Source organism: Erythrolamprus reginae, chromosome 3, assembly GCF_031021105.1.
Source record: "Erythrolamprus reginae isolate rEryReg1 chromosome 3, rEryReg1.hap1, whole genome shotgun sequence".
Taxonomy (NCBI): Eukaryota; Metazoa; Chordata; class Lepidosauria; order Squamata; family Dipsadidae; genus Erythrolamprus; species Erythrolamprus reginae.
The window spans coordinates 105,875,807-105,893,170 of record NC_091952.1 but is presented as its reverse complement, the minus strand read 5'-3'; the positions used below and the strand labels follow the sequence as shown (position 1 = coordinate 105,893,170).

Sequence of the window (17,364 nt, the reverse complement as noted above, 5' to 3'; positions counted from 1 at the left end):
CTTCAGTTTTAATTAGGGTTAATGAAGGTAAATACTGTTTTAAGAAATATTGAATAAATATAAACAATTAAGGCTGTAGAGTAATTTTTCCAGTCCTTTTGCTGGTCTGTTAATTTTTCCTTCCTTCCTTCCTTCCTTCCTTCCTTCCTTCCTTCCTTCCTTCCTTCCTTCCTTCCTTCCTTCCTTCCTTCCTTCCCTCCCTCCCTCCCTCCCTCCTTCCTTCCCTCCCTCCCTCCCTGCCTTCCCACCCTCCCTCCCCAGGAATAGTTCTCTAAATCACGAAAATACATTTTACATTTGAATCTTAATTTGCAGTAATTATTTCACATTTTAACATTAGATTCTACATTAATTTCTATGTTGATATTAATATAGAATTCTTAAAGATCTATTATTCATTTTTTTTTCATTTCTTTCATGCACAGCATAGACGAGGAATATAAAGTAAAACTATTAATATTTAATGCTAGTTACTGATAAGCAATAGCTTACTTTAGCTTGTTATTGATCATGCTAGGCTTTAGATAAGAGTAATTTCTAGAATCTTACTAACTACAGTGGAACCCCGACATAAGAGCTGCTCTACTTAAGAGCAACTCGAGATAAGAGCTGGGAGGGGAGAGATATTTTTGTTCTACTTACAAGCCCAAATTCGAGATACAAGCGCCAAGGAGCTGTCTCCTGAAGCCAAACGCTAACTTCCGCGTTCGGCTTCAGGAGACAGCTGCGAAGCGGCGCGCGTGTTTTAAAGGGTTGCAGCCGGCCTGGGGGGCTCGGGGGGGTGCTTGCAGCTTTCTTTCTTGCTCTTTTTCTTTCTCTCTTTTACCTTCCCTTCTATTTCTTCTTTTCTTTCTCCTTCCCACCTTCTTCCCTCCCTCCCTCCCTTCACTCATTCCTCTCTTACTCTCCCCTTTCATAAGTTTCCTTGCTTCCTTCCTCTGTTCCTGTCCCTTCCCCCTTTCTTTCTTTCTTTCTTTCTTTCTTTCTTTCTTTCTTGCTCTTTTTCTTTCTCTCTTTTACCTTCCCTTCTATTTCTTCTTTTCTTTCTCCTTCCCACCTTCTTCCCTCCCTCCCTTCACTCATTCCTCTCTTACTCTCCCCTTTCATAAGTTTCCTTGCTTCCTTCCTCTGTTCCTGTCCCTTCCCCCTTTCTTTCTATCTTTCTCTCTTTTACCTTCCATTCCTCTATTTCTTCTTTTCTTTCTCCTTCCCACCTTCTTCCCTCCCTCCCTCCCTTCACTCATTCCTCTCTTACTCTCCCCTTTCATAAGTTTCCTTGCTTCCTTCCTCTGTTCCTGTCCCTTCCCCCTTTCTTTCTTTCTTTCTTTCTTTCTTTCTTTCTTTCTTTCTTTCTTTCTTTCTTGCTTGCTTGCTTGCTTGCTTGCTTGCTTGCTTGCTTGCTTGCTTGCTCTTTTTCTTTCTCTTTTACCTTCCCTTCCTCTATTTCTTCTTTTCTTTCTCCTTCCCACCTTCTTCCCTCCCTCCCTCCCTTCACTCATTCCTCTCTTACTCTCCCCTTTCATAAGTTTCCTTGCTTCCTTCCTCTGTTCCTGTCCCTTCCCTCTTTCCTTCCTTCCTTCCCACCCTCCGTCCATTCATTCACCCATTCCTCTCTTGATCGCTTAAAGCCGGGCCCTGGTGCAAAAAGGGTTGGGGACCTCTGTCCTACAGGATTGGGTGGCAGAGAAGTTGAACATATGTAAATTTAAAAGTTTAAGAAAGTTTACAAGTTAAGTGAAAGAAACTTCATTATTCATTTATATGTACATGTACATTTCTTCATTAAAAACATGTCTTTCTGCATAATTTAGACTAACTTTGTGAGTTTTTGAGGGCTGGAACCAATTAAAATTATTTACATTAATTCCTATGGGGAAAAGTCGTTCGAGATAAGAGCTGCTCGACTTAAGAGCCCAGGTCCGGAACGAATTAAACTCGTATCTCGAGGTACCACTGTAATTATATGAACATAATGTGCAACCAATGGATATATGAATAGATCAACATGTTCACTTCATATCTGCATTAGATTGTGGCGCAAAGCAAACAACATCACCCAAGAAAATGATCTTAACATACATGAACATATGCTTATGCTGTGCATTGTTATTAACATATACTCATTTCTGTATTGTCATTCTATAATAGAAAACAATTGATATATTACTTTAATTAATATAGACATTTTGTGTATACTAAAGGTATTGATAGGTAGTAAACATTATAGGGGGAAAAGTGTGAATTTGAATGGACAATTGTCTTTTGGTTTGTTCAAAATGCAGACCAAGCAAAATGGTCTCCTAACTACCTAGATATTTTTCATGCCAGAATTCTTACTTCTAGTAATTTCCTTGCAGATGAGATGCATAGGATTAATGCTATTTATTTGTTTGTTTGTTTGATTTATATTCTGCCCCTCTCCGAGGACTGAGGGCGGCTTACAACATATAAAAAAACCAACAATGAGAACATCCTAATCCAATTAATTTTAAAACTAATTAGTCTAAAAACCCCAATAATATTAAAAATCAATCATTACTATTTATGCAAGAGACATACAATCATTAGTCGGCCAGGGGGCTAAGAACTAATGGCCCCAAGCTTGGCGACATAGATGAGTCTTAAGACTCTTATGGAAGATGAGGAAGGTGGGAGCAGTATGAATTTTGGGGGAAGCTGATTCCAGAGGGCCGGAGCCCCCACAGAGAAGGCTCTTCCCTAGGCCCCACCAAGCAACATTGTCTAGTTGACGGGACCTGGAGAAGGCCGACTCTATGGGAGCTAACCTGTTGCTAGGACTCATGCGGCAGGAGGCGGTCCTGCAAGTAATATGGTCTGATGCCATGTAGGGCTTTATAGGTCATAACCAACACTTTGAATTGTGTCCGGAAACCAATCAGTAACCAATGCAGTCCGCGGAGTGCTGAAGAAACATGGGCATGCCTGGGAGAACCCATGATCTCTTGTATGGCTGTGTTTTGCACGATTTCTAGTTTCTGAACACTCTTCAAAAGTAGCCCCATGTAGAGAGCATTGCAGTAGTCGAACCTAAAATGTCATAAAAAATAAACAAACCCCAAAGAAAAATAAGTGCTGTAAACGTCTTTGACTTTTTTGCACAGGTGAAGAGTCTCTCACAATTTTTGTGGACAAACGGAAGCTGAGTAAAAGAACAGAAACAAGTGATCCCAGCATTAACAGTACCACAGTGACTCTGGAAACACTACACCAGCTGGCGGCCTCTTACTTTATTGATAGGGACAGCACTCTGAGAAGACTTCACCATATTCAGATTGCTTCCACTGCTATCAAGGTATGAAAACATTCTGCAACATTTCAGTGCAAAACCGCATTTTATATATCTATATGTGTCTGTCTCTCTGTCTGTCTGAACAGTGGATGCTAGATCCATGTCATATTCATTGTGAAATTATATTTTGAGAAAGATGGAGAGAGATAAAGATCAATGAATGATAATTGTGAAACTAGAAACATGTTTTCATTTATAGCTATGGAATGGAAACCATTTCTAATAGACAGGATAGACAGGCTCAGAACTTAGACTTAGAATAACTTTATTGTCACTTTGAATGTACATTAACCATCATACATTAAAATGAAATTTCATTACATACAGCTATCAAAGGCTCGCCACCTCCAATATATACTACAAAAACATGATTAAATAAATAAATGCAAAATTATCCATGTACCCACATGTATTATATGACACAGTGAAACCACACTGTCTAGTTTAGATGTATACATGTACATGGCAAGAAAAACGAATCTTTTAAGTTTACCAGAGAGATGGCATAAGCTGTAATGGAATCTGGTAGTCCTACTAGAAATATTTTGAAATCTCCTCCCCAGAAGGGAGCAACAGAAACAGACCATAAAGTGGATGTGTTGTACATTTTATGGTCTGTTTCTGTTGCTCCTTTCTGTGAAGGAGGTGTCAAAGTATTTCTAGCAGCACTACCAGATTGTGGAAGTGTACGGTATGTGAGGTCTCTTATAATGCTTTGAGCTCTAAGCACATAGCACTTATAAGCAGTATCCTGAATAACAAGGAATGTGTTTCCTATAATCTTCTTGACTGTCCTTACCACTCTCTGTATGGACTTTCTATCTAAGGCACTGCTACCACCAAACCAAGCAGCAATGTAGTTCGTTAAACTGCTCTCAATTGTGCCTCTGTAAAAAGTGACTAAGACAGAAGGAAAAAGGATGGCTGCATAATAACCTGAAAACAGCTTTAACATAATGTGACATAACCATAAAGAAACTACAACTGCCTCAATATATTTAAAAATGGACAGTTAACCAATCACAAATTTACCCTGATTCCAGCTATTCTTCACAGGCACAGTTGTAGCCAAATTGAGCAAGAATGACTCATACTGTGTATTTACTTTTATTTTATTTGTCATTTTTGGCTCCATTTCAACTTTCAATTCTTTTGCAGAATGATGTTGCCAGAGCTCATCATTAAATGCATTTTATTGATTCATAATGTTTTATTGACAGTCAAGGAAAAATTGATTTGTTTCTAAATTTTTCCTTTGGTTCAAAATAGTGTGTAGAACTGTGATATTTATGCTTCATATCTAATATATAATATAAAGCAATCTTCAATTATCTTCATCAACAAACATTCTACGATATATTCAATCAATTTGTACCAGAGTCTTTGCAGATTTGAATTTACTCCAAGTTGAATATACAAAATTTATGCTGGAATCAGTGGAATTGTTATAGTATAGCCTGTTCACTGTTTCCCTCCTGTACATCATCCCTATTTCAAGAAAAGGAATAATAATGTATGTTTAAATGTTCCCATGAATTTCTATTTTTGTATCATATAAAAAGCTGCAGAAATTATGTCAATATTAAAGCAACAGCAGCAAATAAATTAATGTTATTAGCCATTTTTCTCCCATAGTCTCCATGAATTAGCAAGTTGAGTCAAGTTCCCTTTTTCTAGAGACAAAATTTCAATGGCTCTTAAGGTTGATGGATGCTCAATTGAGGTAGACCTTGACTTACAACAGTTCATTTAGTGAGCATTCAAAGTTACAACAGCACTGGAAAATATGATTCATGACTGCTTTCCATAGTTGCGATCTTTGCAGCATCACCACGAACATGTGATCAAAATTCAGATGCTTGGCAACTAGTTCATATTTATGAATTTTGGCCTCTCCCAGAATCATGTGATCACCTTTTGCGACCTTCTGCTAAGTCAGTGGGGAAGCCAGATTCACTTAACATCCAGGTTACTAACTTATCAACTGCAATGATTCATTTAACAACTGTGGCAAGAAAAGTTGTAAAATGGGGTAGAACTCACTTAACAAATGTTTCACTTAACAACATAAACTTTGGCTCAGTTGTGGTCATAAGTTGCAAAGTACCTGCAGTTCTTTGAAAATAACTGCATGATTTTTTTTTAACAATATAAAGACTTTTAATAAAGCAACAACTACCTGATTACTACTTGGAAACAAAGCTGTGCATTTATAGCCTGCAAGAAAATGCCAGATATAAATGCAGTCACTTCTGTGTCTCCAAAGATACTAGCTTTCTTGGTGTATTGATAACATTGAACAGCCTTTGCACATCATAATATGGAAACAAGTAAATAAATTTTAAACAATTGATTTTGTCGACATTTAGCTTACTTTTCAAAAAATGTTGTGATGCCCTGAGATTAAGGATAACTGAATGAGAATATTGTAATATTGCCAGCCATGATACTTTTAAACAACACATGTTGGTTGCTATTTACTTGTCCCTGTAATTCACAGATGCTCAGAAGTTTTCAAAGTCTCCTGCAGTATACTCTTCAGTCTGCATGAAGTAGCAATAGTGCTTAGACTTATATACCACTTCATAGTGCTTTTACAGCCCTCTCTAAGCAGTTTACAAAGTCGGCATATTTCTCCAAACCATCTGGGTCCTCATTTTACCAACCACGGAAGGATTGAGCTGGTGAAAATCAAACTGCCAAACTGCAGGCACACAGCAGTCAGCAGAGGTAGCCTGCAGTACTGCATTAAAATTACTCAGCCATCACAGCTCTTCACCATATTCACCATAGGTACTGGCAAGGATCAGTAAATATTCAATTCAGAGTCTCTAGCAACGTGTGCAAATTGTAAAGTAGATGAGCAAAGTCATCTCTTTAAAAAAAAATAAAAAAAATTGTTGGTTTATTTACTAAATTAACAACAAACAAAAAATACTTAAAAGAAAACGTGCCCAACACCAATAAAAACCCCACCACTATTTAGGGGGTTAAATTATTTGCAATAAGTTTCAATTTCTTCCTTAGCTCCGGTTTACATTTCTTTACATACAAAAAGTGATTGGAATTTATTTTTCACATTGTCATCATAAATTCTACTTAAGGTATAATTTTTCACCTTATTCCATCGTGCCATCAGCTTCTCCAATTTATTTTCATCAAAGTTATTTAATCTTATTTCCATAATTTCGAAGTGGATGTGGTCTACCGTGTACCAGTACCAATTCTGGATTGTCCATTTATTGCTATCCTTCCACCCTAATACCACTACTGCTTGAGTGCTTTCCAAAGCTGCTGTTTTGATTTCTTTAAATTCTCGTAATTCCCCATATTTAACTAGTATTGCTAATTCACTTGTAATTATCCAATTAATGTTTAGCATATTATTTATTTCATTCTGTACTTCCTTCCAAAATGTTTGAACTTCAACACATTCCCAGAGCATATGCATAAAAACTCCTTTTATTTGGCAACCATGCCAGCAATTTCCTTTCCCTTTCCTCTGGAAGTGTGCTAGTTTTACTAGCAAAGTCATCTCAATAGAGAAATAATTATGTAAAAGTTTCCTTGACAATTTGAGAACCTTCCACTCATCTGATTAAGAAAATAATTTTTCCTTCATATTCTCACTTGGAATTATTATACTTTCTTTCAAGGACATGCTCCTTTTCTGAAAATATGCTCCCTTCAGCCTTGAGAGAGCATATTTAACCGCACAGCGAGCTAGGAGCCCAAAACAAATTACTGAAGCAGCACAATTATTTTAAAAGGAAACAACTGCCATTAAAATTATGCACTCATATGTTTAAATGCAATTGGATCATGGTATTTCAGTTCTAGCACCTGTAGCTTGTTCGTTAATCAAATTAAAAACAAAAACAAACCCTAAGCAAACAAAAATTTAAATAGCTCCAAAACGTTTTACATAAATGCTGTACATATCCTTCACATCACTAATCCTCCGTCTACATAATTTCATGTATAAAATTATTATATATTTTATACATAATAACCTTGATAAAAATGTGAATGCCTTCTATAAAATACAAACACTGGGGGAAAGAAAAAAAGTTTCACAAAGTGAAAGAAATCACCATAGTTAAATCATAAATACTACTCAAAAGCCTGTTGTACCGCAAGAGTTCCCTAGATATCATGTTTTCAAAAAAAAAGAAGTCTGGAGAATTTATCATCATTTTAGTACTTCAGTTTTATTTTTATTTTTTTTATTACTTTCTCCTTTTATTCACCCCATCCTAATGAGATCATCATGGGAGGATGCAGTACCAAATAAGGACAAAATTACCTTAATATAATAGTAAAGGGGAAATTAATCCAGAATTCACACTAAGGAAATGCTGTGATATGCAAGGATCCGCAGAATTTGGATCTCCTATTCCTTTCTTGTATTCCTATATCTCTTCTTCTATTCTTTCATTGATATGTTCTATTACTATATCTTCTTTTCTATTCTTTCATAGATATATTTTACTATGAGTATCTATGAGTATCTCCTCTATAACCGTCATCATGTATTTTACTATGTGTATACAGTGATCCCCCGAGTTTCGCGATCTCGATCTTCGCGAAACGCTATATCGCGATTTTTCCACCCAATGACGTCACTCTCTTCCTTCCTTTCTCATCTTTCTTTCTCTCTCTCTTTCTCTATCTTGCTTCTTCCTCTCTCACACTCTCTTCCTCCCTCTCTCATCTCTTTCTTTCCTTCTCTCTCTTTCTCTATCTCTCCCTCTCTTGCTGGCGGGCGGCGGGCGGGCGGGCGGGGGCATCAGCGAGGAGCCGGGGTTTCCCCTTTGCGTGGGCGGCTGGGAAACCCCGATCTTCATCTGCTCGCTGCTGCTGCGCCGAGCAGCCGAATCGGGTTTCCCCTATGCGTGGGCGGCGGGGAACGCAAACTCCACCATCTACGCATGCGCGGCCATAGAAAAAAAGGGTGCGCATGCGCAGATGGTGTTTTTACTTCCGCAACCCTACATCGCGACAAATCGATTATCGCGAGGGGTCTTGGAACAGAACCCTCGCAATAATAGAGGGATCACTGTATACCCACTAAAATTCTTATTGTGTATTGGACTGACTGAATGAATGAATGAATGAATGGCCAAGACTGCAATGTTGTGGTATTAAAAGATAAATTATGCATAATATTCGGTGTTGTATTGATATGCTGATCTCATGCTTCACAATCAAACATGTATCTCTAATATGACCCATTTTGCACAGTTAGTAGAAGTTTAACTGCGTATGGTTACTTCAGTGGTGTTTCTAATTGAAGAGCTGCAATGTTTACCCAGTAAGGCAATATCCTTCGAACATCCTTTGAACATTTAGTTTGGAAGAGCTCTTGTTATGTTCTTGGCAGTTAGGGACCATATTTTTTCTATGTAACATATAAGAAGCTTACTCTTGTGAGAAAACTGTCTTTGTTATTGTTGCCCTAGATAAGGACATTTCTGACAAAACATCTCTTTGTTTTCAGAAAATTGTCTGTTGTTGGATTTCACTTGTGAACTTCTTTGTAGACAATGTCTGCAACAATCAGGGACCATCATCTTGTTGACAACCAGTGTTTTAACCTTCAGGTTTTGTTGACTTTCTTTATCCACCTGTGCTGATTATTTTGTCCATTGATTCAACCTTGCTCTTGTGATATAATCTGTTTTTTTCCTGTCATCTTATTGGCTTTGTTTTAGGCATTTCAAATATATCCAATCATTGAAATAGTTACATATCTATCAATTCCTTGTTGTGGTTATAGATGCCTGCATATACAGCCATGGTGGGAACATTCCACAACATAGACAAGTTTTAATTAGGACTCCCACATTTTTCCATGTAGCTAGTTGTGGCTGCTTCAGAATTGTTTTGTTTTATTTTAATTTAGTTTAGTTTAGATTAGATTAGATTTTATTTTATTTTATTTTTTTTCCACCAGAGTTAGTTTATTTTTCATTGAGCTGATTGCCTTTCTTATTTCTTTTTCTTCTTGTTTTTCCCTTAATTATTTTTACTCTTGATCCTTTTTTCAAAGCTGCATAAATATGTTATCAGAAGACCTTACCTGCCATTACAGCATTCAGCTTTTGGATCTATGGGTAGACCTCAACTTACAACAGTTCATTTAGTGAGCATTCAAAATTACAATAGCACTGAAAAAGTGACTCATGACCATTTTTCACACTTAAGACAATTGCAGCATCCCCCATGATCACGTAATTTACACTCGGATACTTGAAAACTGGTTCATATGTATGACAGTTGCAGTGTCCTGGGGTCATATGCTCTTTGGTGATATTCTGACAAGTTAGGTCAATGTGAAGAAGCCAACTTCACTTAAAAACTACAGTGATTCACTCAATGAATACAGCAAGAAAAGTTGTAAAATGGGACAAAACTCACTCAACAAATTTCTCACTTAGCAACATAAATTCTGAGTTCAATTGTGGTCATTAGTCAAGGATTACCTGTATTGCCATCATGAACCCATTTCACAACTTTTACTTTATTTATTAATTGGATTTATATGCTACCCCTCTCCAAGGACTCGGGGCGGATTACAACATATCAAAAGACAATATACAATATAAATATCTAAAACTCCCATTAATTAACTAATTTACTCTAAAAAAAGCCTAGTACCATTAAAAACCATTCATTCCCATTCGAACAACAGACATACATGACACTCGTCAGCCAGGCACTAAGGTCTAGTGGCCCCAAACCTGGCGGCATAAATGAGTCTTCAGACTCTTAGGGAAGGCAAGTAGGGTGGGGGCAGTATGAATCTCTGGGGTAAGCTGATTTTGATTTTATTTTATTGTATTTGTATTCTGCCCCTCTCCGTAGACTCGGGGCGGCTAACAACAGTAGTAAACAGCATATGACAATCTAATATTAAAATAATTAAAAATCCTTATTGTAAAACCAAACATATATACTGTACAGACATACCATGCATAAAATTGTAAAGGCCTAGCGGGAAAGAGTATCTCAGTCCCCCCATGCCTGGCGGCAGAGGTGGGTTTTAAGAAGCTTACGAAAGGCAAGGAGGGTGGGAGCAATTCTAATCTCTGGAGGGAGTTGGTTCCAGAGGGCCGGGGCCGCCACAGAGAAGGCTCTTCCCCTGGGTCCCGCCAAGTGACATTGTTTAGTTGACGGGACCCAGAGAAGACCCACTCTGTGGGACCTAACTGGTCGCTGGGATTTGTGCAGCAGAAGGCGGTCCCTGAGATAATCTGGGAGTAAAATGCCCTCTTCACATGAGCATAAATTGTCTTTTTATTTTGCCTAATGATCTTTCATTTCAATTCCATTCTAGCATGGGCTGTTTCCCAAAAATAATCGTATCAATGCCAGTCCTGTCTGCCGAAACCACTTGGCCTCCGATTTTGTGCACTGCTATTCACCTCTGATATGTATCCCACTTTTCCCATAGCTCATCTTCATGTTGATCTCTCTGGATATTATTATTATTATGCCTCTGATATTTCCCTGGACTAGTTGATTTCTTCAGTTTTACCACTACACAGAACCCAACTAGTTTGAATGATGTCAGTTTCTAAATTAAACAAATATATAGATGGCATGACTTTCTTAGGCAATAGAGAATCTTAGGCAATAGTCCATGACACTTCTGCTTTTAAATTTTAACTCCAGGGTTTCCTGTTTTGTTGAAGATAGGGAAAGACTTCAGGGCAACTTCAACACCACTAACTTCTCACCATGTTGACAATCTTTACAGAATAAAGGAAAATGATGCTTTATGAAGTTTTAAAGTCATTCAAACATTCCCCCAACCCAAATTTATTATACAAGAGGTGTCAACATCCGACTCTAATTGTTAACAGCTTTCTGTACTCCGGAACAAGGACAGTGGAAATATTTCACTCACATTTGATTTAAAGAAAGACTTTGCTTTTCATACCATCTCCAAGAACTCTTATACTTGTTGTCAAGAACAAACTCCTTGTCTGGAAGGACACTTCTTTCAGCTTTGTGAAAGCATACTTAGTAGTATGGTGAGCTAGAAACCTAATGGAAATTACTGAAGCAGTAGAATTATTTTTAAAAGGAACCATTTAAAAGCTTATTACTCATGGACAAGGACAGTAGGAAATCAGACAGTCTGGGACATTTTACACTCCCTGGGCTCTAAACCTTTGTATTGCAGACTATAAAGCATCTATAGTGAAATAACTTTTTTTGCTGTCTTTCTATGGGTTTGAATGTTTTTGAGAACAAAACTTTCCCAAATGTCAAAAAGTTATAGTCCTGGACTTTGAAACAGTAGCAGTCCATTTTGCTTAGCAGGCATGAAGCACATCTCTTTTATACAACTGATTTAGCCACAAAGGTCATTGTCCTATATTGTCATGCCTAGATCTGCCCTACTGGAGGCTAAGGCTAGAATTGAGGATTTCTTTTTTAAGAATGGGTTATGTAGTAATATGCATTCTGGACAGGGCTTAAAAGCTTTGTCTAGTAGTACAAAAGGGGGGACTGCAGACCATTATTTGAATTTTGAACCTTGTGGTTACTATACCCATCTGACCAAAGAATTACTTTATGGATATAGCAAGAGAACCTTGACATTTTTTCTCATGCTTTCTCTGTTTCGCAGGCATAATGTATGTTTTCCCACTATTATCTCCCAACATCATCTCTGTGAGTTTCTTCAACATTTGGAAACAGTTTTCAGAGGAATTGCACATTTTTTCTAAGTATTTAATCATTTATCATAAGTACTTTTCTAAATACTTTACCATAAGTACTTTTCTAAGTACTGTACCATTCATACTTTAAGTACTTCTAAGGATAGTGGCTTCTGAATTAGATTAAACCCGAGGTGGGTTCCCAGGCCTGCCACATCCCTGAGCCAGTTCTCTGGGCGGCACCATAGGCGACACCATCATGTTTTTTTGCTTCTGTGCATGTACAAAAGCTTTTTTAGTACTATGCATGTTTTTGCGATGTGCAGTGCACCCCCACCCATATGTCGCATCCCTGAGTGAACCGGCAGTAAAAGAATCTGGAACCCACCCCTGGATTAAACCATTTTGTCTCCATATATTCTGAGATACTCTTTCTTGCTTCAATATGAAAATCATTAGTTTCAACCTTCTTCTCTTGCAGAATGAATATGGATCTTATCTATAGACTTGCATGCTTTTACACATACATAATAATAATTTATTAGATTTGTATGCCTCCCCTCTCTGAAGACTTGGAGCAGCTCACAACAGTGATAAACAATGTGAGAAATCCAATACTTTAAAACTTCTAAAAACCCATATCATTAAAACCATATAACTAGTCATACCATACATAAACTATATTAGCCTGGGGATTCCTCAATTTCCCCATGCCTGGCGACATAGGTAGGTCTTCAGTAACGTATGCAAGGCGGGTGGGAGTGGTTCTAATCTCCAGTGGGAGTTGATTCTAGAGGACTGGGTCCGCCACAGAGAAGGCTCTTCCCCTGGGGCCCGCCAGATGACATTGTTTCATCGACGGGACCCGGAGAAGGCCAACTCTGTGGGACCTTATCGGCCACTGGGATTCGTGCGGCAGAAGACGGTTCTGAAGGTATTCTGGTCTAATGACATGTAGGGCTTTATAGGTCACTACCAACGCTTTGAATGGTGACCGGAAACTAATCGGCAGCCAATGCAGGCCACGTAGTGTTGATGAAATGTGGGTGAACCTAGGAAGCCCCACAATTGCTCTCGCAGCCGCATTCTGCACAATCTGAAGTTTCTGAACACTCTTCAGAGGTAGCCTCATGTAGAGAGCATTGCAGTAGTCGAACCTCAAGGTGATGAGGGCATGAGTGACTGTGAGTAATGACTCGCTGTCCAAATAGAGTCACAACTGGTGCATCAGGCAGACCTGTGCAAATGCCCTCCTCACTATAGGCGAAAGATGGTGCTCTAATGTTAGCTGTGGATCCATTACCCCCAGGGATCCATTATCCCCAGGGTAATGGATGGACAGATGGAATTGTCCTTGGGAGGCAAAACCCATAGCCACTCCGTCTTATCAGGGTTGAGTTTGAGCCTGTTGACACCCATCCAGACCCTAACAGCTTCCAGGCATTGGCACATCACTTCTGCTGCTTCACCGACTGGACATGGGGTGAAAATGTATAACTGGGTATCATCAGGATATTGATGATACCTCACCCCATGCCCTTGGATGATCTCACCCAGAGGTTTCATGTAGTTGTTAAATAGTAAGGCAGAGAGGACCAACCCCCGAGGCACCTCACAAGTGAGAGACCTAGAGGTCGACCTCTACCCCCACTAAAACTGACTGCAACCGACTGGAGAGGTAGGAGGAGAACCACCGTAGAACAGTGCCTCCCTCCAGCCGGTGCAGAAGGATACCATGGTCAATGGTATAGAAAGCCGCTGAGAGGTCAAGGAACACCAGATCAGAGGATAAACCCCTGTCCTGGGCCCGCCAGAGATCATCCATCATTGCGACCAAAGCAGTTTCCGTGCTGTAGCCAGGCCTGATTCCTGACTGCTGAGGGCCTAGATAATTGGCTTTTTCAAAGGTCCGCTGGAGCTAGAGCAACACCACCTTCTCAATAACCTTCCCATAAAGGGAAGGTTGGAGACTGAAGGATAGTTGTTAAGTATGGCTGGGTTCAGGTAAGACTTCTTGAGGAGGGGGCACACAAGTGCCTCCTTGTAGGGAGCCGGAAAGGACCCCCTCCCCAAAGAAGCATTGACAATCTCCTGGACCCAGCTCTGTGTCACCTCTCCGCTGGCCGAAACCAGCCAATAGGGACACGGATCCAGTAAACAGGTGACGGAACTCACAGCTCCAAAGACCTTGTCTACTTCATCAGGTGTCACCAGGTCAAACTCCTCCCAGACAGATGGACAAGGACGTGCCCCAGTCACCTTGACTGACTCATTGTCAGCCGACACTGCTATCCAATCCGAGTCAAGGTCTGTCCAGATCCAAGCGATTTTGTCAGCGAAAAACATATTAAAATCCTCGGCACTGCTCTGCAAGGGCTCCACAACTCTCCCCTGGTTAAGAACTGAGCAAGTCACCCTAAACACAGCAGCCGGGCAAGATTCCACTGATGCAATCAAGGTGGCATGGTACGCGCATCTCCCCGTCTTGAGTGCCACTTTGTAAGCCTTAATATGAGCTCTTACAAGTGTACGATCAGACTCGGATTTACTTTTCCTTCACTGCTTCTCTAGACGTCTCTTCTGACATTTCAACTCCCAGAGTTAGCTCTCCGGGATCTAGTGCCACAGAGAGGTCACAATGGCACAATCCGGTCAAGAGCTTCTGTCGCAGCCCTGTTCCAGGCCGAACTGTGAACGAGTGATTCTCCATTGCACTGGAAGGAGAGTCCAACATGGGTAATTCTCTAGTCTCATTGGTAGGGACTGAGTTTAGATTAGCATACTTATGAGGTACCGCCCCCTAGCTGCCCCAGTACTCTGCCGAACTGTGAACGAGTGAATCTGGTAGAACCCCAAGCACCCACTGAAAGCCATCAGGCATCTGGGACGGAACCACCTAATCTGTTCTGCCTCCCTGCAAGGGAGGATTGGAGCCTTGAAGTCAAGTCGCAGTAGAAAATGGTCTGATCGTGACAAAGGCAAAAAACTTGACCCCTTAGTCTCAGACCATTACTCAGTTGCTCTGAGAGAAATATCATGTTGGGCGTGTGCCCCCCCCCCCTCGTGAGTGGGACTCTGAACTACTTGAGTCAGGTCTATGGCTGCATGGTGGCCATGAACTTCTGTGCTAGCCCAGAAGATTCACCGAGTTAAAGTCCCCCATGACAATAAGTCCAAGGAACTCCGCTGCCAATCCTGCCACCTCTTCGAGCAGCACAGGCAGGACTGTTGACACACAGCTAGGAGGCAGGTATGTGAGCAACAAGCCCCTAGGTCCAACTTCACCAAGAGGGACTTACAACCCACAATCTCAGGAGTAACGAATCTACGTAGGCAAAAAGTCTCCTTGGCTATGATAGTCACTCCTCACCCGCTTCCCTGGGGTTGCGGCTGATGCCATACCTGAAACCCAGCTGGGCATATTTCGGAAAGAGGAACTCCTCCCTCTGCAGCCAGGTTTCAGTCACACATACCAGGTCAGCCTCTTCATCCAGGATCAAATCCCAGATGAGAAGAGCTTTATTTACCACTGACCTGGCATTGAGAAGCAGCAGCTTGAGCCCAGAATCCGGATTACACTCGTCACCAGTACCCCGGGTTGAGCTCATGGGGCTGGAACAAGAGATCACTTTCAAGCAGCGATCTCTTCTTCCCCCAGAATGGCTTGCCCCATGGCTCCTGCCATATCTGCCTCTCCCCAGCAGCACCGGAATATTCTGTCCCTCTACCACCCCAGAAATAGGCACCTCCATCCCTCCAGCCTCTCCGTCGTCAGGTGGGCTAAATTTCCCATTCATACTATTCCCATTCGTCACATACATACCATCCCACCTACCCCAATCATTCATCTCATACATACCGTCCCACCCACCCCAATTATCCATCATTAACACCTCCCCAATAAATTAGTTAAATTAATAAAACAATAATAAAAACCCATTAATAATTAATACTAATTAATACTAATTACTATAAAGTTAATACCAAAAATATGTATTAATTATTAAAAATATTAAGAATATAGGAGATAGTTCAAAATTCATTAATCAAGTCAAGTCAGCAGCAAAATAGCACCAAGTTCTAAAGGGGTGAGTTCTAGAAATGTTCAATGTTCAGTGGGGAATGTCTGAGTCCTGGGCACACTAACTCTGTCCCCCAGGCTCTTTAGTGCCAGCTGCCTCCACCAGCCAGCGCTCCCAGATCTTTCTCTCTGTCTCAACTGCTGTCTCCAGCTCCTCCACTTCCATGGCATTCCTGACTCCGCTGGTTGCCCTGGCCACCTTCCAATGCCCCCGTTGTTGCCGGATGACATTTCTAGGTCTCCAGCCTTTTAGCGGCACCACACCGCTTCCACACGGTCTCCATATAATCTCAGCACAGCCCGCCAGCCTCCTTGATATTCTCCTCGGCCTCCTCCTTCATCTCATCATCCTACTCCTCCATGACAGTGGCAGGTCCAGCTTCTCCGTACAGGCCCTCCACCCGACAGACCCTCCGATGCTGAGCGCTCCCACCATATGGTGTCCCAGCATCCTGGGTCCGTCCCGTGGGCCAGGGCTGCCTTGGGCATTGATCTCTCTCTCGCCTCCTGGCCTGCTCACCCAGCTCATTTCCTTAGTTCTTAATTCATCTCGGCTCAATCTCTCGATCTCCCGACAGCGTGGCTCAGCTCTTAATGGTGGCCACCATTTTCCGCGTCTCATCTGATTGACTCCTGACGTTTCCGCGGCTAGAATAGCTCTAACTGCTTCGGAAAAACGGCAAACTGGGGTCTCCAGAGGCAGGGACAATTCACCTCACCAAACAGCTAGAACAGGTTTGCTGACTCGGATTAATATACCCTATATTCGTGATGTTCCACCGTAGTCCAGTGGATCTGCAACTTCCTCTCTCCTTCTTGCTGCCCCACCGGAACCGGATCCCTACAGGCATGTGATCCCTACAGGCATAGGACTTCCTTGTTTGGGGTGAGGACAAATAAACTATATCCTTGCTAACTTTCCTAGCTATGTCAAAAAAGGTGCCAACAAAAGAAAACTGGGACAATCCCATTAAGACAAATTTCAAGTCTGCCTGTATTACAAGAACACAAACCTATTCTTTTGCAAAGATAAGATAGATCCCCAGATTCTTGAAAAACCTTTCTTTCTTGAAATGAACTCTTTATTCGAAATGCTTCTAACCATTGCTATTGCTTTCTCTTTTTCTGCTGGGAAGGAACACATAGGGATTTGATCAACTGTTTTTCATCCCTTTTTTTATTCTCAACTGTCTCTGTTCCTTCTCTTTTTCTATCCCACCTGTCAAGTATATTTCTGTCTACTAAGCTAAACTTTTCTTCCTAAACCGCTCTTTCTCCTATTCTTAGAATTTGATCCCGCT

General features: G+C 40.8%; 1 protein-coding gene across 1 annotated transcript in view; it reads left to right on the top strand.

The window, feature by feature from the left end:
* The window catches only part of BRINP3 (BMP/retinoic acid inducible neural specific 3), a 339,980-nt gene that overhangs the window by 180,851 nt on the left and 141,765 nt on the right, over window positions 1-17,364 (top strand). The window contains exon 3 of the mRNA XM_070749010.1: window positions 3,123-3,313. Within this exon, the coding sequence (XP_070605111.1) occupies window positions 3,123-3,313 (191 nt within the window). The remainder of the gene's footprint in view (window positions 1-3,122; window positions 3,314-17,364) is intronic.